This window comes from Tachypleus tridentatus, chromosome 4 (assembly GCF_004210375.1).
Source record: "Tachypleus tridentatus isolate NWPU-2018 chromosome 4, ASM421037v1, whole genome shotgun sequence".
Classification (NCBI taxonomy): domain Eukaryota; kingdom Metazoa; phylum Arthropoda; class Merostomata; order Xiphosura; family Limulidae; genus Tachypleus; species Tachypleus tridentatus.
The window spans coordinates 78,903,105-78,927,534 of NC_134828.1; the positions used below are offsets into that span (position 1 = coordinate 78,903,105).

The 24,430-nt window shown below is 34.1% G+C and overlaps 1 protein-coding gene across 1 annotated transcript in view; it reads left to right on the forward strand.

Moving 5' to 3' along the window:
• Su(Tpl) (Suppressor of Triplolethal) overlaps positions 1 to 24,430 on the forward strand; it is a 77,780-nt gene that overhangs the window by 17,403 nt on the left and 35,947 nt on the right. The window contains exon 2 of the mRNA XM_076499496.1: positions 8,615 to 8,662. Within this exon, the coding sequence (XP_076355611.1) occupies positions 8,615 to 8,662 (48 nt within the window). The remainder of the gene's footprint in view (positions 1 to 8,614; positions 8,663 to 24,430) is intronic.

Here is a 24,430-nt window from a genome sequence, read left to right on the forward strand (position 1 = left end):
ATTAGTGTGAAATGACTTTTGACAAAGTTAATGAAAGCTCTGTACAGAATGTGAATATTGATGGAAAAGCCTATGACTGCTGTGTAACCTACATTGGAATCAAGAGGCTTCAGTAAAAAGATGGGTATTCATGGGAAGGAGTCCATCGAGGATATTTCCTTTACCATGTTCATTCAGATATTATGCAGAAAATAGTCGACGCCATTCATAGAGCATAGAATGTATTCGCAGTGGTGATCGGAACGTCAACAGCTTCTGATACATACAGGGTGTTCAGAAAGTCACTGTGCAGTTTTGTAATCATATTTTATTTAGCCTATTTCAAGCCAGCAACTGATAGCAGTGTTTAAAAACAAAATAAGAAGGATCCAGGCCTGTATTGATGCCAACGGGGTCACTTTCAACATCGTTTATAATTGTCATTCATATTTACCTCCTGTATTCTATATTGAAACATGTCTGTTAATAAATGTATAAGTGCACAGTGATTTTCCGAACACCCTCTATATAACATATTTTTTCCTACTAATTCTGAATATTAGTGTAAAGAAACCAAGCCATTGGTATTTTAAATATATAAACCTACACAATAGACACTGTGCTCTGGCCGTCACAAGAATTCGAACCCCAGGTTATGGCGTTGTAAGTCCGTAAACTTATCGCTGGTCTACCTGGCGACGAAAAATGAAGCAGTAGTGATAATAAAACAAACACAAAAGTTCAAGTATGCAGGAAATGGTATTAGGAAGAATGGGAAGTGCGACACAGAATTGGAATGTAGCATCCAAGCTGCTAAAAGTATCTTTAAGACATGCTTTATAATTGGAACAGTAAACTTTAAGTCCAGATACAGAAATTTATAATGTTATTGTCAGATTATTGTGTGTGTGTGTGTGTGTGTGTGTGTGTGGGCCGGATTATTTATTACAGGTGTCTGTGATTTGGCGATAAATTTCAACAATAAACAAACAACACATAGCCCACTTGTTTTAAAATACTATATTAAAGCAAGTGAAACGTATATACAAATGTTTGTTACACTGTTGGTTATCATAATTGTATTCAGAGGTTTAAATAATAGTCCATTTTGTCAAATTCCACACAGGCTGGTTCAGTTGCTGTAGATCACAAATGACAAGATGGATTATTCTTCTCTACTCTGTTGTTACAGTACATTTTGTGATAATTCCACCACTATATAATATTTGTGGCTAAACTCGCAATATTGCAGTTTAGATCTATCTCTCGAACTTAATTTTTCACATACATTTAAACCCTGACAAATGTCTAGAACATTCCACACACTACTATATATTGATGCAGTAATACTCAAAACAGCGAGATAAATTCGGAAGGTTCTAGTAACAATAATATAACAATCGCCAATTCATAACTATGGAACTGTGCAACATACGGTTCATAGACAATTACGTAAAGAAACTTACGGTAAACTGTAGTTTCTAAAAATAAAGTTTACGCTCGCGCTAAATAAACTATCTAAATCAAAGTTCTCGCATTAAACGCAAACTGAAATAGTCGTATATATCTAACAGTTATATGTGGTCATATCTGCATATTCTTATGAGATTGTGCAATTTGCAAAGTCATGTCAGACTGTTTATCAACCACGGAAGCATTCATAGCTTGTAAGGATAATCTGGGTTAAACGAACTACAAGAATGACTAATACAGCAGTGTTAATGTATTTTGGCACAGAATAGAAAAGTGAAATACCTCGGGCATGTAGTCCGAGAAGTTGGTCTGATGGTGGAAATTCAAGCATGGGTAAAAGGAAAAAGAGCAAGAAAACAAATAGAAGTGGTTAGACAACATCAGAAGAATAAGTGGATTGACAACGTTAGAAATAATTCATTTATTAGAGATAAAGATGAAGAGGCACAGTTGTCAACCTCTGATTGAATTTTATTGTTATTGCACATACAAGTTTAAAACATTTTCTTGTATGCATAATATGTGTGAAAAATGAAATGCGATAATGTATATTTGTATGTGAAGAGTTGTTTATAACTAAGCGCAAAGCTACACAGTCATCTGCTCTGCCCACCATGGCTATCGAAACTCGGTTTTTAGTGTTGTAAGTCCGCAGACATACCGCTGTGCCACTAGGAGGCAGGTCTGTGAATAGACAAGCAAATTTGTTGTTTTTTAAATTGTCATATTCTCATGCAAATCATGAAACACTTTGAAATGTGTTATAAATGGCGCTTGACATTCAAAAATAGGTCATACTTTAGTTATTATCATACAAAATGGTTTTCTGAATACTGTTTCTTACTGAAATGACTAATTAGTCTGTTTTTAAATATGTAATTATAGCATCTAACCTTGTGTTTTTAACTGACCGAAAAGAGTATTTACATTTTCTGAATAATCACGTTTAGTATACCATATGCCCTGACAAAAAAAGTTATTTTTCGACTTTGTTGCATGGTCTACTGCAAAATAAACGTTTTCATTCTGGGATGAGGGTTAAAGTGGGTTTTAAACTGTTTTATTTTTAACAAACGGTTAAAAAATGAGTTCATTTTATTAGAAATTTTATTTACCTAAGTCATTTTTTGTGCGGTATATACTTGGTTATATATGTCTTTATAGACACATGCCCCCTCTTCCCTTCCTAGTGGTACAGCGATATGTCTGCGGACTCGCACTGTTCGAAAATGGATGCCCGTGGTAGGCAGAGCATGGCTAACTCTTTGTGTAGCTTTCCTCAATTCCAAACGAACAGTATAAACATATAGTGATATATATATCAGTGGTAGAATTAGTGGCGCCTCATATCAACAACATCCATCCTTATAACGTTCACCTAAAGATCAATTAGAATATTATTAGTATTCTGCTATGTAACACCCACTCAGTTCATTACGTATCCCTTGACATTGTACCATATTGATGGGTCTCTGTTAGTTAAAAAGGGAGGACATTTAAGACAGCAAGTAATCAGCAGTCGCAAAAATGGAAAAAATCGTAGTAATATATTTTAATGGTATATTTGGATTATTATTTCATAGTTATCCAAATAAAGGAATTTGTTTCAGGATTTAAAGCTTAAAAATAGAAAGTAACATTAGTTTAAGCTGATCTTAAGAAAACAGTATCGCAGTGGTCTTGGTGTTTTATTTTGAACGTCGAATAGGAGGGTTAAACTCACAAATCTTTTGTTCTTCAAGCGAGCATAACTTATTCGGTTTTTAAATTATATTTACAAAGTTCCGAGTCGCTGTGTTTGTTATAATTCCATGATTACAGAAATTTATTTCAATAATAATTTAAGCCGAAGCAAAAAGTGTTCCTGGTGACATTTGCTTAGCCTTTTATATTTATTTTTTTTAAATTCTAGATCGATAATTTCATATTGGCTGAGCGTACAGCAATTTTAAATAGACGTGCACCAATCTTTCAGCAGATATTAATTAGCTTTGCAATTTCACTTAATCGACGGCATCATAACATTGGGTAAATTGTATGTTGAGAAATTTTGTCATTAATCTTGTTTAAAAAATAACTAATTAAATGTTCCTATCTTATAGCTTCCATTTTTATATTATTTTAGGCATTTCAAGTTGCTGTACATTTTCTTTAATAGATCGATAGCTTAAATCCCACCACAACCACTACACATGCGCAGTTGCAACTCTGTAGGTTTATAACGCTCAAATGAGTCGGCAAAACGAAGGTTTGCGCTTTACAACAGATCAAAAAATTAATTAAAGGGAGGAATTAAGAAAGTTAATGATTAAAATGTGTCACACGTATATTAAAAACTTGCAGTTGTTTGTTTTTCTAATTGTTTCCAAAATACGAAATGTTCTATTAAACTGTAATAATACAGAATTATAAAATTGGAAGATAGCAAATACATTGAAGTATGTTACTGAAACATACCAAGCAAAAATAAGTAATTTTAACAGTTGTGCCAAATACGAGGGAAAATAATTTTCATACGTAGGTGGCACGAGTTCTGTACATGGACAGTAAATGTAGTCTGTTAATGTGGATAATAATTTCTTATCGGTTCTTCATGCATGCTTAATTAGAACGTATTCGTAGAAAGAATATGCAGTAAATTTTCTTGTAAATTCAACCAAATGCAACGTATAAATTATTTTGGTTTATTAGAGGATATCGGGCTTCACACAGTAATTGTACTTTAAAAATGTGTATACTAGTGTACAGTCGTAATGTTAATTACGCAATTCCTACCGATAGTGATGTTAGAGGTTAAAACAAATGCCGGTATGTATGAGTAAGTGTGACCCACCTCAAAATACAAATCTGAAACAAAATGAAATGGTGACTAAATGTCTCGTGCAGCATCTCTTCAAGATAGCTTATAACAATTGAAAATAGTATTTTAACCGGAAATACACGTCGATGGAATAGCTAGTCACTTTTACTTCTTTTGTTTCGGTGATGTGACCGACTTTTGAAACGCTATAACTGTGAGAATAAGTGTCGATGCAGGATCTTTGAGACATGCTGATGTAGTAAAGCTTAACTTGGATGAAAAAAACCAAAAAAAACATAATAGATGCAGAACGTGTGCTATGTGGGTCAAAAATTATTAGCAAAAACAAGAGCTGCTGTCGCGAAATTGTATTCCGTGACGTAACTCCAAGAGTTGAACCAGATTTATAAAAGAGCAATTTATCTTTTGGTCTCCCTTTATTTTGTTTGTCTTAACTTTCTTGAGCAGGACAAGAATGATTTTTATCATTGATTAATAGCGAGAAGTTCTTAAACAATAAAATATCCGTTCTTTGATTTATCAAACAGTCACGTATTTTAAAGTTGAAGCAAAATCTTTTATTTAGGTTTGTGTATTCAACCGTTGTTTCATGAATGATCATTAATTTTACGTAACAGAAATCATAGAGATAACTTGTATAAGTGTCTATGCGTATCTATATGCGGTTAAAAAGTTCAACATTTTATTTACTATTACATAAGTTTGCAGTACCTAAGTATTAATGCATGTTCCTACAATTGTTTTGTAATTCATATATAAATAAACCTTGTACCCTGGTAACAATCTGTACGGTAATACTTTTAGATACGTATAAATTACTAACTATAAAGTGAGTGTGAAGGTGGCATTATGATTTATCGAAATGCTTTTTTTAAAATCACGTCTTTATTTAAACATTTTTGTATGTGTTTGTTTCTTCGTACAGTAGCTTGCAAACATTTAACACTTGACAAAGTTGTTCTCAGATTCCTTTGAAATCATTGCAGAACATTTATGTATTTAATTTGTTGATGGCTAATTTACAACAATAGGCTTACAGTCGTTGTTTGTACAGACTTAGCTTATTGTGACATACAAGAGAGTCTCTGAACAAAACGGACGGATAATGTACAGAGTAAACTGGCTAGTGTGTTTATAATTTGACTTTACTAGTGTTTCTTCATATGTCTGCTTGATCAGTTAATTACAGTACATCTGATTCATATGGTTTTAGTCATGGCTAACTTATCATTTGAGTGATATATTGATGAGAGGTAATGTTCAGCTTTTTGTGCCATTTAATATTTCAGTTTTATGAAAGTAGGTTGTTACTTCCAATTATGCTGTCTGGTTTAAGAAATTGTGTTGTATAAAATTCTGGTTATGATAACCATTATGATTATATGAACACTAAAACATATTGGGAATATAAATAATTCGTGTAGCGAACTGGATTTAGAGGTCACTAGAGGGCGTCTTTTTCACACGATTCATCATACAGCTGTATATGATCGCAGGGGTAAACTGGTTTTTTGTTATTGTCCTGGTTTGTTTAAACCTATAATTTCAATTAACTAAAATCCAAAAACAACAACAAAAAAAGCACGAAAACACGTTGAATTTTAATGAAACTTTGTGCACAGACATAAGGAACAAAACACTTAAAATTTAAATTTCATAAGTCTAGTTTGTCCAGGGTTTTGGTGTGAGTATGGGTTGTCTGATTGTAATATCAATTTTGTTTTCGGGAATAAAAAATTAAAACGGAATTTTTTGTAATGTTTGAAATATGTTTCTGCTTCTTTGTTTCATTTCAGCACATCAGGTTTAAAAATGATAGTTTATATATAACTTCCTAACTAACCAAAGTTTGTGTATTTGTATGTACAACGTTATTATTATTCCATTTCTCGTCGATTTGTCTTTTTTTCAACCATGACTTATGTGGTACTTATTAAGTAAATACGTAAAATTATAAGAATAAATTATATTTACTATTGTTTCAAATGCAAATAATAATTTGGATTTTTATAAATACTTACACATGCAGAGAGTATTTTGTGTTGTAGACGTAATGTATAGTTTTAGGTTTAATTTTGATCTTCTGAGACTGCTGGTGATTGGTAATATCAAGGACTTGTAATACAAAACTGGGTCTCAATATTGGTGGTGGACACCACGGCGGCCGTAGCTATTATCTATGAGCTCACGGAAGTTTGGATTGTTTTGAATTTCGCGCAAAGCTACACGAGGGCTATCTGCGCTAGCCGTCCATAATTTAGCAGTGTAAGACTAGAAGGAAGACAGCTAGTTATCACCACCCACTTCTAACTCTTGGGCTACTCTTTTATCAACTAATAGTGGGTTTGACTGTAACGTTATAACGATTACACGGCTGAAAGGGCGAGCATGTTTAGCGCGACTGAGAGTCGAACCCATAACCCTCAGATTACGAGTTGAGTGCTCTAACCACTTGGACATACCGGGCCTGGAAGTTAGACCTCGGATAAAATTTGTTATTAAACGTAATACACTATTTAAATTTACACCTGTATGAAAAAGCTATACAATATGTAAGGCTGACTTCTGTGGTTGTTGATGTTTGGACCTCGTGTAAATTTTTACTTCAGCTTCGACCGTGGTGGACACATCACATATAGTTCATTGTAAATATTTTATGTTTAATAACAAACAAGCGCAGACAGAAACTTGATGTGGAAGGAACCAACTGGTGATTTATTTCACAGTATTCATTGTATGGTTTAGTTTTATTAAGTATTTCTGTTTATGGCTTGGTTGTTTAAGACGCTCGATTCGCAATCTGTAGTGTTTTTTTTCAAATGCTGACACCGAACATGCTCTACTTCTTAGCTTTAGGGGTATTATAATGTGACGGCTAGTTTCACTTTTCATTGGTAGAGTAGGTCAAGAATTAGGGGTAACTAGCTACCTTCCCTTTAATGTATTGTTTCAAAACAAATGAAGGTTAACGCGAATAGTTTTCAAGTAACTTTGTGCGAAATTCAACAAATAAGCAAGTTCAAGTTAGTTTATTATACAAGATTGGTTGATGTAGTTTTACGTTTTATATTGGTAGTTTACTTTTAAAATTATTAGAAAATTGGTGCGGCAGTGTCAATTAAACTGTAGAGATGCATCAGATGGCTTTATGTTTTGAAAATAATTTTCAAATTTCAATTCAATGTGCAAATTTGCCAGTTTTTACATAGAAAATAGGTTAATATCTAAATTTTGTTATCCAGGTCACAAAAGCAAAGTTTGAAGGGAATAATGGCCATTTTCTGTACTTTTACATCATAAACAATTAAGAAATAACACGTACTATCCAGGAACAAAATTTGTGTTACATGGTGTTATAGGCACAACCAAAATGCTCCTCCCCAGTGGCGAAAAAAACTTCAAAATATTTCATGGCCTTTAAAAAAGTTAGTTTTGTTGCACTCTTGGTTTCATTCAGAACCAAAGCAAGAAGTAATTGAGATTTTCAGTTATGCTGAGAGCCGTTCTGCAGTAACATACAGTGAATCTACATTTTTATTATTTAAGTTATAATGTCGCATTTTGAAATATGAATGATAGTATGATTAATTCATAACATTTTAATGTATAATATCCTGTTTGTGAAATAAACTCTGGTGTCAACATTGTCTGTTCTGTTATTTCAAAAGTGAACGTTGATTTTTGTCTGCGTGCACAGCTTTTCTGACGAGAGTTATACGAACTGTCCGACAGACGTCACGGTTCATAAGTTGTTGCTTGTGACCACTGTAATTTCTATCCTTTCTTTTTTATTTTATTTCTTGATCTGTTTTCTGTAAGTTATGTTTGACTGTTATTGTTATATAAAAACAGTAAAAGAAAATGAATTAACTACAGGTATAGCTGTTTTCTACGAATGATTATTTAGAAATACAAGTCACTAATAATCAGAGTTGTGTTTCCTTGAAATATTGGTTGACTCGCAACTGTAGATTTTAATTCTGAAGTATGATATAGATGATTTTTATAAAAATGTGAAGGATATATTAGTTATTATGAAATATTTTTACATATATATATATATATATATATATATCATTTTTAAAACTTAGACTAAGTAACAGGTTGTAGTGTCTTATACCATTTCTGTTCTTGCAAATAACAGTATTTTCTTTTATTTTTTGCACTTTAATTTACGTTACATTGTAGTGTTTATTTGTTTTTATTGATATTTAACCACAAATGTATAATTAAATTCTTTTAGAAATATTTCGTATACATGCAATTCCAGTTTTTATTCAATTTAAATTATTTTTAAAATGGCATAGAAAAATTAATTTTGTATGTTTTATAATTTTCTAGGACTATACACCAAACCAACCAACCATTCAATTTGAAGATAATAAAGGGGTGAGTATGTTAGAATCTTAATGAACTATCTTAATATTCTAGGCATGTTATTAAAGAACAGTGGTTGTTGTATCAACAGAAACAAAAATCCTAAAAAGCTTGGCCCGGCATGGCGAGGTGGTTAAGGCACTCCACTCGTAATCTTAGGATCGCGGATTCAAATACCCGTCACACCAAACATGCTCGCCCTTTCAGCCGTGAGGGCGTTGTAATGTGACGGTTAATCCCACTTTCGTTAGTAAAATACTCTAAGAGTTGGCGTGAGGTGGTGATAACTAGCTCCTTCCTTCTAGTCTTACACTGCTAAATTAGGGACGGCTAGCTCAGATAGCTCTTGTGTAGCTTTGCTCGGAATTCAAAACAAACCAAACCTGAAATGCTCATTGTATAAAGTATAAACGTTGATGAATGAGCAAGATATAAAAAGTCTCTTTAAATCTGAAACTAAAGCATTTCTTCAAAAAATATGAATATGGGTGCTAAGTGAATGATTCAGTTTTTCATTTGGAAATTACCTAATAAGCCTAGCTAATTATATACTGTTAATTATTTCTATAGTTTTCGTTGTGACATTCAGAGATTGTGAAGGAATTCACTTATTTTTTTCATAGGGAATCATTTAAATAGTTTGAGAAGCTCTTATTTAGTATAAGTTTATTTAATTTTGTTAGAACTGTTACTGGTGTGGCTAAGTATCATCCTTACATTAAAGTTATAATCACTGTTAAGAAACTGACAACAGATAAATAATATAAAATGAGTACATATCTTAAGTAACAGTTGTATATTTTGTATTTTACTTCGAACTCATTAGTTGTGGTTTGATAGGAAACGTGCACTTGTAAACGAACATCCGGTGCTCATAAATGTGTTTAGAAAGTGAAAAGGGATATTATTACAAAACACGGTTAAATGAAAGAACTACCAAAACTTTAAAAAGTGGCCTGTGTGATAACCCTATAATTACGTTCTGAGACAGATATTTTCCAGCCCTCACATATGCTTTCTAAACTTTCAGAGCATATATGCCCATGCCAAGTTGTTTTTGTTTTTTTATCAAGTCTCCTCTACGTATCGATTTATGAACACGACAATTTATTAATGTATTTTGCATATAAATCTACGAGACGATTTAATAAAACAAAGGAAATATTATAAGTTATCATATACATTTAATAAACCAACAAGTATTTCTTTCAGCCAAATGAAAATTATGTTTAGAAACTAAGCATGCGGTGTATAAATTGCAAGTTGGAGTCTCATGCCTGGCTAATGGTGTTAATCTGTATATTATTTACATGTTGATCGTTCGTTAATGTGTCAATCCAGTTAACAACGTTGATACGAAAACCTGAGCAAACATTTCTTCGGTGTGTTGAATTAGCACATGGAAGTGTATTCCACTGTTCATTATTATTTATTTATTTTTACTGCTTAAACTTGCGAGTCATCGCAAACTGTAGACGGTTGGTTTAAACTTTTAATCATTTTCTCAACCCACTCGTTTGGCATTGCAAAGTGTCAGTTCTATTAAACATATATGAATCTCCAGTATTTGAGTATGGCATTCACCCTTAAGTTTCAAAATCGCAAATCTTGTTGCTTGAATAATTGTGTAGAAAACTAGACCGTGTAATGGCGTAACAGTAATGTATTTCATTTGTGAGAGCGCATGCACATGTAACATAATTGTTCCATTTTTTTGTTCTTGTTCAAACTTTTTTAATCATTTGGATTTCTAATTATATAGTTAGAATAAAAAGAACTTAAATTACTGCTTGTCCAAACTGGTATTATAGCTTCAGGAAAACGACCCGGTCTTGGAATTGTCTGAGCTCGCGTAGGAATGCTTCGTGTGTTTTCCATGGACCCTGTTTTGGTAACCGGCATACAGTTTTCCGACCTCGATAAGAAACCGCAAAGACTGGTCTGCCGTGATCCAGTTTTGGAAGGCTATTCACGTGTGTACAATCGTAGGTTTATATAGATAATAGTCAAGTCTCGCATGACCCATTTCCGTAGTATTAGACAGACAGAGAACGACATTATAACTGTTATACATGCTAAGACAGCACAAGTTGTCATGAGAAAGTTCCATAGACCATTTATGGTCTATACACGTCATTAAAGTCTACGCGTTTCAATTTTAGTAATAATTTTACTGGCATTTTCTTAATGTACAATGACAGTCATTTAACGTAATGGTTTAGGTTTTAGTGCGAGTAACGTGACGTAATCGTAGTAGAATTAAATGATTTGTTGTATTTCACATATGATGTGACACAGGTTTTTTTAATTAATAATTGCGATACCCAGTTAATTTGACTGTAGATACTGAAAAAGTGAATTAAGTATGCGACCTCTAAAGTTTGTAAAGACGTGGTACGATGTATATTTGAGTTTTGAAAAGTGTTATTTCTAGTTTTTTTTTATATAAAACGTGTAAAATTAATATTCCGTATTATTAGTTTCAAAACTTCGGAAATGATGCAAGCACATTTTTTATAAAACAATATATACACACACCTACGTATGTGTGCGCGCGCGCAATATAGTGATTGTAATTTGTGATCATTTAGTCATTGAACACATATCTAGGAGTAGCTGTCAACCATTGCAGATTTGATAAAGAAAATTATTACTTCGTAATATCACGATGTCGTTCTAATGTATGAGTTAAAGAAATACCCATAATCACCGAGATTTGACATTGAATTATGTCGCACAGTAAATCCACTGAGCTAACTTGGTGGAATTGGAAAACACATACCAAAAACTTCCTCCTTTCACTTCCTGGGCTTCCAATTTCGTTTTCTCTTCCACATGGGCCATGTTTTGGAAAGTGATATAAACACAGAAGAAAGAAACAAAGTTGCGTAATAGAATTGAATGAATTGTTACATCACCTTTAATAAAATCTTCGTGATGTCTCAAGTTTTGAAGTATTACGTGATTTTTTTTCTGCTTAGTTTTTATAAATTTATATATGGTGTTGATATTTCAAAGTTATTTATCATCAGACCTGTCTGCGCATGCGGATCTGATGCTTTGAATTACGACAATTTTTAGATAACATTGTTCGGCTTAAGCTACCCCTATTATTATTTATTATTATTAGTAGTAGTAGTAGTATTTTTTAAGGCGCTGAATACATGTTTTGGAAACATGCTACTTGTTTAACTGATTATAATATACTTGTGTTATATCGTCATGGTAACAAGTTTATCTTTGGAGACTCTTTCACTTCATTCTTGAAACGTATTTTATAATTAACGAAACTGCTTCATGGTGTGACTTGTGACAGCATACCGTCATTTTGTTTTTCCTGTTTATGACTTGCGTTTTATACTTCATGGGCGTATTTCTCTCTTTGTTATTAAATTATGTTATGTAGATTCTTCTCGGTAAATTTTGCTGTTTCTGTTAAAATCAATTTACTGATCACCGCAGATATACAAATACGTATGTGAAATTTTAACTTTTTTATTTTATTTGCTTGTTTGTTTGTTTGTTTGAAATTCACACAAAGCTGCACAAGGGCTATCTGCGCTAGCCATCCCTAATTTTCTATAGTAAAACTAGAGGGAAGGCAACTAGTCATTACCACCCACCTCCAACTCTTAGGCTACTCTTTTACCAACGAATAGTGGGATTGACCATCACATTATAACGCCCCCACGGCTGAAAGGGCGAGCATTTTTGGTGTGACGGGGATTCGAACTCGCGACCCTCAGATTACGAGTCGAACGTCTTAGCCCTTAATCATTCGACAAATATCTTACTTTGGGCATTTCTTTAGAATTGTGGAGTACGTTTAACAGTTTGTATACTAGCTTCTGTAGTGAAAAAAAAATCATCCCTAGTAGTATCAGGCAACTACTTCATGTAGGATTTTCTGTATTCGTCAGTATCCTTAACGTTTGTGCTTAAGAATCCCTAACTTATAACAGTTAAAGCGAGGGAAGCCAGCCAGTAGAATCCGTTGTCTCCGCAGCTGTTGCTAACCTGATAGTGGAATTTGACTGTTGTAATTATAACACCGACGGTTCGCCATCCGTCACTGTCAGCGGCATACTTTGGCTCGAACTTTGTTCTGCGTCCCGGTACGCTAATTAAGTTTCGCCCGGCTCATTACTGTGCAGTTCCTAGACTCGTGTTTGTCAAACTGGACCACTATGATCAAGTTTTCGTATCATGGTTTACTTTGAAACCTTTGGAACACGTCTGAATTTGTTATAGTGTAAAGTATAAGGATCTTGTATAAACACACGCATGACCATAAAAACGATATCGGTAGATTGTGGTTGAAAACCGAAAAAAAACTAATAATTTATTTTATTTTCAAAAGAAACTATTACAAGCTTGACTAAGATGGGTTATATTTATTATGCATTACAATAAAAAATAGATTAGCACGAAACGTGTTAAGTGGAAATACAGTATTATAAATTTGAGGAAAATAGTTTTTAGAATGAGATGTTAACATTCTCAAAATGGAGTGTGTTTTTTTTACAGCAAAGCCACATCGGGCTATTTGCTTTGTCCATCGAGGGGAATCGAATACCTGATTTTAGCGTTATAAATCCATAGATTTACCGCTTTTCCAGGGGAGGATTGTCAAAATGGAAAACAGAAAAGTGTGCATTGATATGTGTTATTTAAGAAAGATTACATTTTATAGCAGTTAGTGTTTTAAATCATCTGAATAATATAACGGACAATTTAAACTTAATATTCTCGTTTCATTAATAGCAATGTTCAACTTAGAATAATCATAAGGGCAACCGTTAAATATTTGGGTTATTTCGAAGCATAAAAAAATCCATTGAAACTATCCACATATGAATTTTTTTTTTAATTCAGAGGTTGACATAATTTCTACTTTTTTCCTTGATTTAAGTAATACAGAGACTGAGTCACTTGTATGGAAAATCTTTTGGAGACACCACATCATTGCAGCCTATACTCTTTTTGAAACTACTGCTGATTTTTGCTATGCTAGTTGTATACTTCTTTAACAGTCAGCTGGCACGATAAGAATATCCCACCGAAGACATTTTCTACACGATATAGTGGAGGAATATCGCATCGGAGACATTTTCTAGAAGATATAGTGGAGGAGGATTCATCATGGTCTGGAGTGCTTTCTCCTTCCATGGAGCAATGGAGCTGCAGGTTATACAGGGGCGTCAAGCAGCAGCTGGCTACATTGACATGTTGGAGAGAGCATCCTCATTGACTGAAAGCCCTCGCTTGTGTGGAAATGACTGGATCTTTCAAGAGGACAACGCTGCAATCCACAATGCCCGCAGGACAAAGACTTTTTCATGGCGAATAACGTGATTTTTTTGGACCATCCAGCGTGTTCGCCCGAACTGAACCCCATTGAAAATGTTTGGGGGTGGATGGCAAGGGAAGTCTATAGTAATGGACGTCAATTCCAAACAGTGCATGATCTTCGTGAAGCCATCTTCACCACTTGGAATAACATTACATCCAGCCTTCTGTAAACGCTTATATCGACCATGTCAAAGCGAATGTTTGAAATTATTCGCAATGGCGGCCGTGCAACTCACTACTGAGACCTCTTGTTGGGTATTTCCTACCCTGTTTAGGACTTGTTTTTGGTATTATCTTAAACTTTTCACCAACTCTTATTTAGGCTAATTTCATAGCGTTCACATTTTCTCTATTAAATGCTAAAAAGGTTTTATTTTTCATTTTCCCTTTTATTTTCATCTTTCGAAGCTTACTCAAATAAGCGGTTGAATTTAACAACGCAAAATGCATATTTTTCTTTATGTTCATTGGCCTTAAGATTTTGGCCAGCAGTGTATAACTGTATAGTTTAATTCACTATCGTGTATCAACATTTAGTTTTTTAGTGAACAACTTCAGTGGGTTTTTTTTTGTACAATATTCTTACATCATTTACTGAAACGTTTATTGAATTCACTTAGACTTGTACATTATTAGCTACACTTATATTTTAATGCAGTATTGTACCTTTTTTAATTCATTAGTTTTAGTTTAAAAAATAGTTTAAGCGTTGTGATGGAGTTCCTCGTAATAGTATTGGTTTGTTGTTGTTTTTTTTATTTAGGAACGGAAACCCAAAAGTTGCACAGTAATTTTGTTGTAAAAGGTTTAATTTACCAATTAAACTTGTAGTTAATAATTCATAGGTGACGTTTCCTGGAAATCAACCTTATGACATAAGATTTCACAATTGTTAGGGTGTTTATTTTCATTATTAGTAATGGATGTTACCACCCTTTAGAAAACAACGTGACATTCTGTTAAATTATGTCGCTAGAGATACAGAAGGATATCAGTAAACAACTTAAACTGCAAAGTAATGTTTTCGAATGACTCCTCATCAACTTGTCTGGAGAAAAGTTTGTAAGAGGTTCGATCTACCTGAAGACTTTTGTTTTCAAACTAATCTAGATTAAACCGGTTTGGGGGAAATAAAAGTGTTAAACTGGAACCTTATAAGATACGTAAGTTCTAGTTTATGTATACTAGGTTGGGTACAGTTTAATGCATATTTCCCGCACATACGAGATTAACTCTTAAATTACTAATTTGTTATTATTCATCTGAGAAAAAATTCGATCTCCCTGAAGACGATCTAGACTAAACCGGTTATTTTAAGTATTAGACAGTAATCTTAGGGAAAACTTAAGGTTTGTATCAATTTGTTAGGTTTAGTGCAATTTTGTACTTTTTCATCTCTGCCTTCACGCACGCGCGCAAAAAACAACCGATTATCTATTAAATTATCGATTTGTCATTATACTTTTCCTTACCAGTTGGGGGTCCACATATTGGATCGTATTGAATAATTTTATTTATGCTTGATGAATAAAATGGTTGAAATAAATTATTTTTCGTAAAATGCATAGGAGAAATCGGTAATAATAGATGGGGATAAGCTACAAAATGTATATTTTTTTGTTTTGAATTTTATTCGTGTGAATTGTATGTTATTAGGGACACAAAGTAATTAACCTACAAACAGTTTCGTGCTGAAATATTTGTTTTAAATGTACATAAAAATCCAGTGGATCCACGGCTAAAGTTAATTAATATTTACCTGTTAAGAGGTACTCACTTAACCTACGAACAGTATTTAGTTTTGAGGCAGCTATTTGTGAGATGATAGATTTAATTCTGTTCAACATTTTATCTAACAGCGAGGCATGATCACACACAACATTTAAGATACAAATACATTCACATTGCAAATACATAAAAGTACAAGTATTATTTGGGTGTCAGATGTTGTTTTTTTTTGTAGGTCTGACCCTCACACCTTAGAATATAACATTTTTTTTTTAAATAACGGTTTTCCCTTGACTTTCTCTAACAGAAAAATAGCGGGGTGATAATAAACACTGTTGATTTACCTTTTAATGCCCATAGGATTCTAGTAGTATTCATTTCTAAGCTCGACAAACGGTGCAGTGCTTGAATATACGTCTGTTCCCAAGCCAAAAAAAAAAAGCCTTGGTGTACTTCCTCTCCTTTCTCGTCTAGCAACTGTTTGAACCATTTTTAAGAAAAGTAATCCATGATCGCTCTTTTTCGTTTCTGTTGGCTTGACAGCTTCCCTCTATTAATTGAACAGTTTCTTCTACACGGCTACCGGTACTATATGAGAGCGAAAGTTCAGTAACTATTTTATTTGTATTTTACACAATGTCTAGAAAATTTAAATTCTAGCTGTTGCATATTTGAGCTTAGAATATATTAACTCGTAGTTTTTAAAAGTTGAAAGACTGCACTTGCCAGAAGAGTAGAAGTTCACTTATTCACTGCAGTGTAGGCCCCAACAAAGAAACTGAAAAATCTGATTCGATAAATTCCAAACATGTGTAAATGTGTAAAATTTACACATGCAGTAATAATATTTTCGCGAGGATCTTTTGATAAAAGTTTGTTTTGCAGTGTTTGTGCATGCGTATGTATTATCGATATGTGTGTTAACGTACTGGTTTATGACGTAAGTATAGAATTTGTGTAACGTATAATAATTGGTAATGCATATGTGTATTGTACGTCTGTTTGGTTTGCTGTTATTGTTTGGCAATGCTATTGTTTCTTGCCTAATATTTCTTGGTATCAAACGCGTCATTCGTGGGGAGAAGGGGCGGGTGGAACCGGTCTTCTCTTAACTTGTATCTGTTTGGTGTGTGTTGAACTGGGTCTTAATGGATTGACCACCCACCCCTTTTTTTTTTATCAGAAATTAAACCTGTCGGAAACTGTAAATGTGACTTGCTCGATATTGCTTCCAATTTCACTCTCGCCCCTTGTCACTTTCCAAGGCTGTGTCCTAAACCTACGAGAAATGTAGTGCACCACTTTGGTCGACGTACATCTTTTAAGGTCTCTTAATGCTTTAGGAAACATACAAAGTGCACTAAAAGTGCTTTCGGGGAATTGTATAAGCGATATACACTTTCCAGAAGATATTTAATTATTTTAAACTCATAAGTCACCATGTTCTTAAAAATATTCAACATAAATGACAGAATATATTACAGTTATTGTGGACGAACGATTTTAAACAGAACGGTTAAAAGTTGCAATTTTAAAAAAATGCTACACCGATTTTACCTGTTTGTTTAATTGCCAGCCTGAAAAGAGTGGGAAAAAACACCCTTGTTAAAGTTTAAAGTAAGTAATAATTTTGTCCCAAATAGCCTTAAAAATAGATTTAGTGTTCCACAGACTTTTGGAGTAGATTAAATGCGGGTGACGCTTGTTTTTATTTTTAGAAAGCGAAGGGGTACTGCTCTAATTCTTATTGTTTTATGTTACTGCGTTGAATATAGGTATGCTTTTCCAGAATACATATTGAGTAGAACCTGTTTGAAAAATATTAAAGTGGGAAATCGTTCTTGTTTTGGTGGTGCGTGTACGTAATATGTTGCTTGAAACAGTTTGAAAAATTGAATTTGTAATGTTTTAATTATGACCAGGTAAAACATTTATTTAAGAAACGTGTCATATCATATTTTATTTGTATGCAAGTCAGGTGTATGATATCCATCATGTGATCTAAAATGCATATGATCAGTTATTCAGCCCATGTTCGCAAATGAACTTTGACAGAGGAGTCTTTAGATGCTTATACTTACTGACAATTCAATTCAGTGTAAAGTATGGTCACCACGGAAAACAAACAGTGTTTTGATAAGGTCGTAGGATATCTTCAACCACTCTCTTCAGAGAGCTGTTTCGGGGTCATTTTTAATATTTGGAGTCGCGTGAAAGGATGCAGTGCCTTCCAGGAATATCCTATGTATGCTGGTTGGGATCAAAGCCCTCTAAGCGTGCAGCTATCCATTCATCCAATCCCGTCTTAAAATAATGCGTCGACCAACTCAGAGATGTCGTTTACATGTTGACTCTGTATTGTGTGGAGTTAACAGTATAATATCCTATGATATAAAAGAAGGTACGTCTATCAGTCCTGTTCCCGCCTGTACTTTTTTTTTTTTTTTTTACAATATCACCATCTGTTTTAACATTAGTGTGAAAATTTTGTTGGATTTGTTCAAATGAACAAACACTTGTTATCTTGCAGGAAGAATCATGAAAAAAAATATTCTTCATATGTCATTAGTACACAGCAGGCAAGCGTCTGTGCCTTGTTGTGAACAGAACACATCTCATTTAGTGTTCGATGCAAAGGCCAGTCTTAAAGTGTCTTTCCAATTGTCTTTAACATGGTGCCTACTTACAGCAACGTGTATATTATTCAGTTATGGATCAAGTATCCTACGAGTTCCGTGGTTTTGTTATAAATAAATTTGCTTATCTGTTCGGTATCAAAACAACTGGTCATTTAGTTGTTCCTCATTCTGATAACGATACTTGAAATCAATATATAACAACTTCCTATGATTGGCCAACTTTCATCCATCATATGGCTTTTGACACGAGCGAAAAATCAGCTCTTATTCCAGGTCTAGCCATGGTTCTTGAATAATTCGGAGCACATTAACATGTGTGATTTGCATTAAAGTGACAGCAGAGGCACAACTCTGAGACCGTTATACATGAATATAAAATTGGTTGACCAACCAATAATATACATTTGATACCACATAAAGTATCATTGCATGCGTAATTTGCATAACATTGAACTGAAGGGGAATGGTTGACTTTATTTAATAAAAAACAAGAAACAGCTATGTCTTGTCGTACCTATAAATATACTAATTCCAATTTACTGTGTGTATCTGAATTACTTTGGTGTAGGAGTGTTGTAGCTACTAGTTTGCATACCGTTAATATTTTTGGCATACAACATACATGATACTTAGAACATGTATAACAACAAAATTATTTAAACTAACCACTGTTAAAGAAAACCATCAACTGAGCACTTTCATGAGGTATAACGAGTAAATGAAGAAGAAAAGTTCTTAAAATTCCATGGTTATCGGACTTCTGTCGTTGTGATATGTAATAACTATTTTAATAAAGTGTTATCGAGGTTGATTACATTTAATGGGATCTTCCAAAGTTTGTGCTCTTTTGGAACTACTTTCTTCATAATCTCCAGGCGCCAAATATGATTACCCTTTCAACTGTTGGGACGTTATAATTTAATTGTCAATCCCACTATTTGCTGATAACAAAGCAGTCCAAGAGTTGGCGGTGAGTGTTTCTAGTTGGATGCCTTCCACCTGCTCGGTAGCTTAAAATGACGGACGGCATCAGATAACCATCTATATTTGCCATAAACAAAAGGAAGCTTTCTCCATAGTTGATTGTGCTCAGATCGATGAAGCCTGGCATGACCAGGTGTTTAGGGCACTCGATTCGTAATCTTAGAGTCGTGGGTTCGAATACCCGTAACACCAAACATGCTCGTCCTCTCAGCCGTGGGGGCGTTATAATGTCACGGTCAATCCCACTATTCGTTGGTAAAGAGTAGTCCAAGAGCTGGCGGTGGGTGGTGTGATGACTAGCTGCCTTCCCTCTAGTCTTACACTGCGAAATTAGGGACGACTAGCGCAGATAGCCCTCGTGTAGCTTTGCGTGAAATTAAAAATAAACCATACCAGGTCGATGGCCATAGTTACTGTATATTGCATTTTCTATTGGAGCAAAATTCTGAAAAGGATTGCAAGGTCAACCTTAGACCATACATCTTAACAGACATGCCACGGACTCTCTTATGTAAGAGCTGTTTATATGGTCGCGTTTAGCATGCCAGTCGAATAAAATGTCGTTGGAACTGCAATAGGAGGCTTGAAAGATAGGTTGTAAAATGAGATTGCTGTGATTCCATTTTCTTCCGCCATCTTTTTTCATAAAAGCAGCAACTGATATTGATGTATAGCTGGAAACGTAAGAGTTTTTAGATTGATAGTCTTCGTCGTATTCAAATCCATCTTCATTATTTTGTTTTTTTTATGTCAAGAGCTATTATTTGTTCCGTCACAAGTTTTTATTTCAGAAAATTCTCTTTCCTAATGATAGGCTTCACTTTGTGGATGAGGACGCTGCTCCGAACTAGGCTGGAGTCTGGTTTTTAGCTGTCCTAAACACTCCACTGTGTGAATTTTTCTACTCTCTTAGAGAGTGTTATAGGCTTCTTTTTTGGTTTTCGAAATTCTATGCCCTTTATGTACCTATCGTTTAATAATATTACCAGACGCATGCTCGTTCTCGGAACGTATATTGATATTAACCTCCAGTCATCGTATTGGCAAATAGCCATGATTTTGTTACAAATCCAGTGTATATAGGTAATAAACATGTCATCAACGACTCGATGCGAAATTTTCATATAGATCCTTATAAAAATGCGATGTGAAATTCATTAAATAATTAAGGTATAATAACTTGTGCACAGTGATATTCCAGTCCATTGTTGAGTTACAAAAAGTAGAAATAATATGATTATCACACAACATATTTTAACTTTTCTATTTGAATGAGTACACATCGAATTTAAGAAACATAATACTACATCACACAACTTTACACAGGGTTTGTATAATATACGCATAATAAAGAACTTTAATAAGTGCAGGAGGATTAAATGATAAATCACTCATACAGTTAATTAAACCTTTGTACTTTTCTTTGTCGCACTGTTGGATTTGACTTGATATCTAACCAAAGACGACAACTGTATGGTATCTCAGGCTTTTTAATAGGTATAAGAACCTTAAACGAAAGGTTTATAGATGGCAAAGGGTGTATTTGATAATTCTGTAACGTCTGTAAGTTATCGCAAACAAAATCTAGGTTTTAGTTGTTTGTATGATGTATGAAGGACTAAAATAAAAAAAAAAAACATTTAGTTTTGGTTCTTATTGGTCAGGATTTTCCAACATGACGTTAAAAGTTGTTTAAATGTCCTGTTATGTGTAAAGACTAGAATCTGAAATGCAGGTTTAGCACGGGAACCTTAGTGTCAATTACCTCGACGTGAGAAGTTTTGAGTCACTATACAACTGTTAATTCTTACTCATGTTAATAAAGGTCCGCCATATTGTCATCTCAGAAGCTTCTATTTCTACAGTGTATAATATTAGTTCTGTTATGTTGTCAAATATTATAGTAAGCGAATTAATAACTTAGTACACCAGCAAACATAGAAAATATTCAAATTATTCTCGTTTTATGCTTGTTTATTTTAAAACGTTTGGTAACCATGCATTTTGTATTCCCATAAATCACAGTAGATTGGGAATTTGAAGGAATATCATACATTTTTTACATTTGATTAATTAATTGCATAATATATTGAAATAAGGCTTTACACACCTTTTCATGTGAGAATAGAAATATCAAACCCACCGAACATTACTCAGTAGCAAGTGTTCAGCTTCCTTGGTTCTTTACATGGTGTCGAAGCATAATTGTACTATCTCGCTTCACTAAAATGTTTGAAGCGTGCATCCGTTTTTGGAATAGTTTTTTCTAGAATAAGTTTATTTTGACAACTACATCTTGACTTTTATTTTACAGTTAGATTAAGACAATCTTATTCTACAGATTTTGAAGCATGAATTATCCCATGAAATAGCAAAGAAACTAATATTAGTGGACGACATAAATTGCCGATTTTAGTAACTTTAGTAGTTAAATAAAATTCCAGAGACGTAATATTTTGAGAGTATTAGTTATTCGTTTTTGTTTTAATTTTATTACAACGTTTCAGCCGTTGGTGTAGTCATCATGAGGTAAACTGTCGTCTACATCTCGTACTACAACAGCAAATTTATGGATGATAGTGTACCTGATGATGACCACACGGGGTAGTCTAAACGTTGTTATAAAATAACCTTTGAAAAAGCTGTACCTGTACTTTAAATATATCGTGGATTTCCTTTCCTAAAAACAACTCTTGCAACTGTCTGCCCTTCTTTTCTTCTCTTTTGTTTCCCAGCGAGTCAGCTGTAAGTTTATCGACTTAACGCTAACATCCGGGGTTCAATTCATCGTGTATGTTTTCATTTGTGTGACACACACACACACACACACACACACACAATCAAAACTATATATTTGTATACATGCTCGCAAATTGTTGTAAGCTATGCTTTTAATTTTTAATCTATTAGGTAGAAGACGTGGAACGTCTAGAAAGTTAAGATTTTACGCCGGGCTTTAGCACATTCAAACCTACGTTATTAGTACAGTGTCCTCGAAGCATCATTACTTTGGTGAGAGATTGAGTTTAACTCTACAGTCCGCAAGACTGTAGAGTTATTTTAAGACAGTGAATCAGTCGGTGTGTTAGCTGTCGCGATAAGCTGATTTGTTTTTCGCTGATTAACGTGTAACGTAGGCCTACAGCCATTTATTTCAGGTACAAATGTTCCAGTAAGTAGGAATGTTAAAAGAGGAAATAAAATTTAGTATTGTTAAATGGACTGCATAGTTTAATAAATGAACCTGCCAAGAAAATAGTTAATTTTAGGACATCAGTGTAAAATCCATGTATCTGTGGAATGAAAGTAGTGTGAATGATAATATAAACTAGTTACTGGTGCAATACATGTTCCATCACATCAGATTTTTCGTGTCTATATTTTTGAATTCAGTATATTTAGTGCTTTAATCTTGGAGTGAACTATTTAATAGCGGTTGATGTTTTACCGTTACGGAATTTCTGTAAAAATTACTTGAACAATTTTCGCATCGAAGAACGCAATTGTTTTTTTTTTCAGTCGGAAAAGCCAGATAACAATCGATTTTTTACAAGTCTTACGTTGGAATCATACAGTTATGTATATTTACTAGTAAACTTGAAACCAAATTTATTTTACTTAGGGAAGTGATTGATAAAATGAAACAAAGTAAAAATATTTTAAAAACTGTTATTAATTCAAAGGTGAATTTTACAGAAAAAGAAAACTTTGCAGTCAAAAGAACTACTCGTACTGATTAATTTTGCATGTTCACATTTTTTATAAAAAATATGTGCTAATAAATGAAACATAGAACTTGGTGCAGAGTTCTTTCGGAGTGATAATCCGAACGTTTTAGTTTTTACGTTTGCCACTATGAAAGTACTGTAACGTAATAGTTGCCAAACAACCGCCAACGCCAGCGCGTTGAATGTAAATAAACATGGCCAGTGCATACGGAGAAACAGAGGCGGAGTCTGTTTTAACTTTGTGTTCTGAACAGTGTCGAGTAGCGCCATATCAATTCGAACCTACTCTGAACAAACCTAGAACAGTTACTTTTGACACAGATCTGACAAGTTCTAGTGATGAGGACAATTCCACGAACGAGAGTAGCGGAACTGTGAGTGATACTGGTAATGTCCAGGCCGGTTGCGAGTCGGTCATACCTCCAGTGGAAGAATGGTAAGCCTAAGTCATGACAACAAATATCGTCTGTATTATTTCACGTGCAATTTTAAGCATCTCGAAACCTGTCTGATGTTTATAAATTATTCAAACTTTTCCATATTTAAAAATGATACAAAAACATCTACAGAATGATCTACCAGCTTTTAAACTTGGAATATACTCTACTTGAGATAGATTTGTCCACTGTCTAGACTAGGAAATAAAGGTTTCACTGACTTTCAGGTGCCACAAATGCAAAACACGCTCATGAATGTGAAATGTGTATGTCTATTTGCATTCTTCAAAAACTTGTACTTTTAAATTATTATCGCTTTATACTGCACACATACCTTCAAGTTTGTTCTTTTTGTGATGGCAAGGGATGGATTCAGAGGGGTGGAGCCTGTATGCTGCAGGCTGAGATCAGTCATCAGCTCTACACGAGGAAAAATTGTGGGGATCCTGTCTGCTGCTGATGTTTTTTTTTCAGTCTCAATCTGCCTGGCTCGAAACCCACGGAATCCAAAACAGTGGGATCCGACACAAAACACAGAGCGTTCAAAGTGATCTTGACAAAGCTTTGCAGTTCTTCCTACTGACCTGACCATCTGCACCCACTGTCGCCACCTTGCCGGTTTCTTCTCCTTGCACGGAAACGAAAAGAAGCTTTTGCCCGATGCCGAACCGTTTTTACACAACCATAAGCAATGCAGTAAACCATGTTATCATAAAACAAACATAAAGTAACAATATCAAGACAAAAATAGTCTCAAAAAATATGTAATCCGAAAAAAGCACCGATAGATTTACATAAAACATCAGCACTGAAAGGAACAAAATGGTCGACGCGCAACGAAGCGTGTTTGGCAACTATTACGTCATAGTTGTAAAACGTCACGGAAACAGCCGAACAAGCGAGAGGACCCGC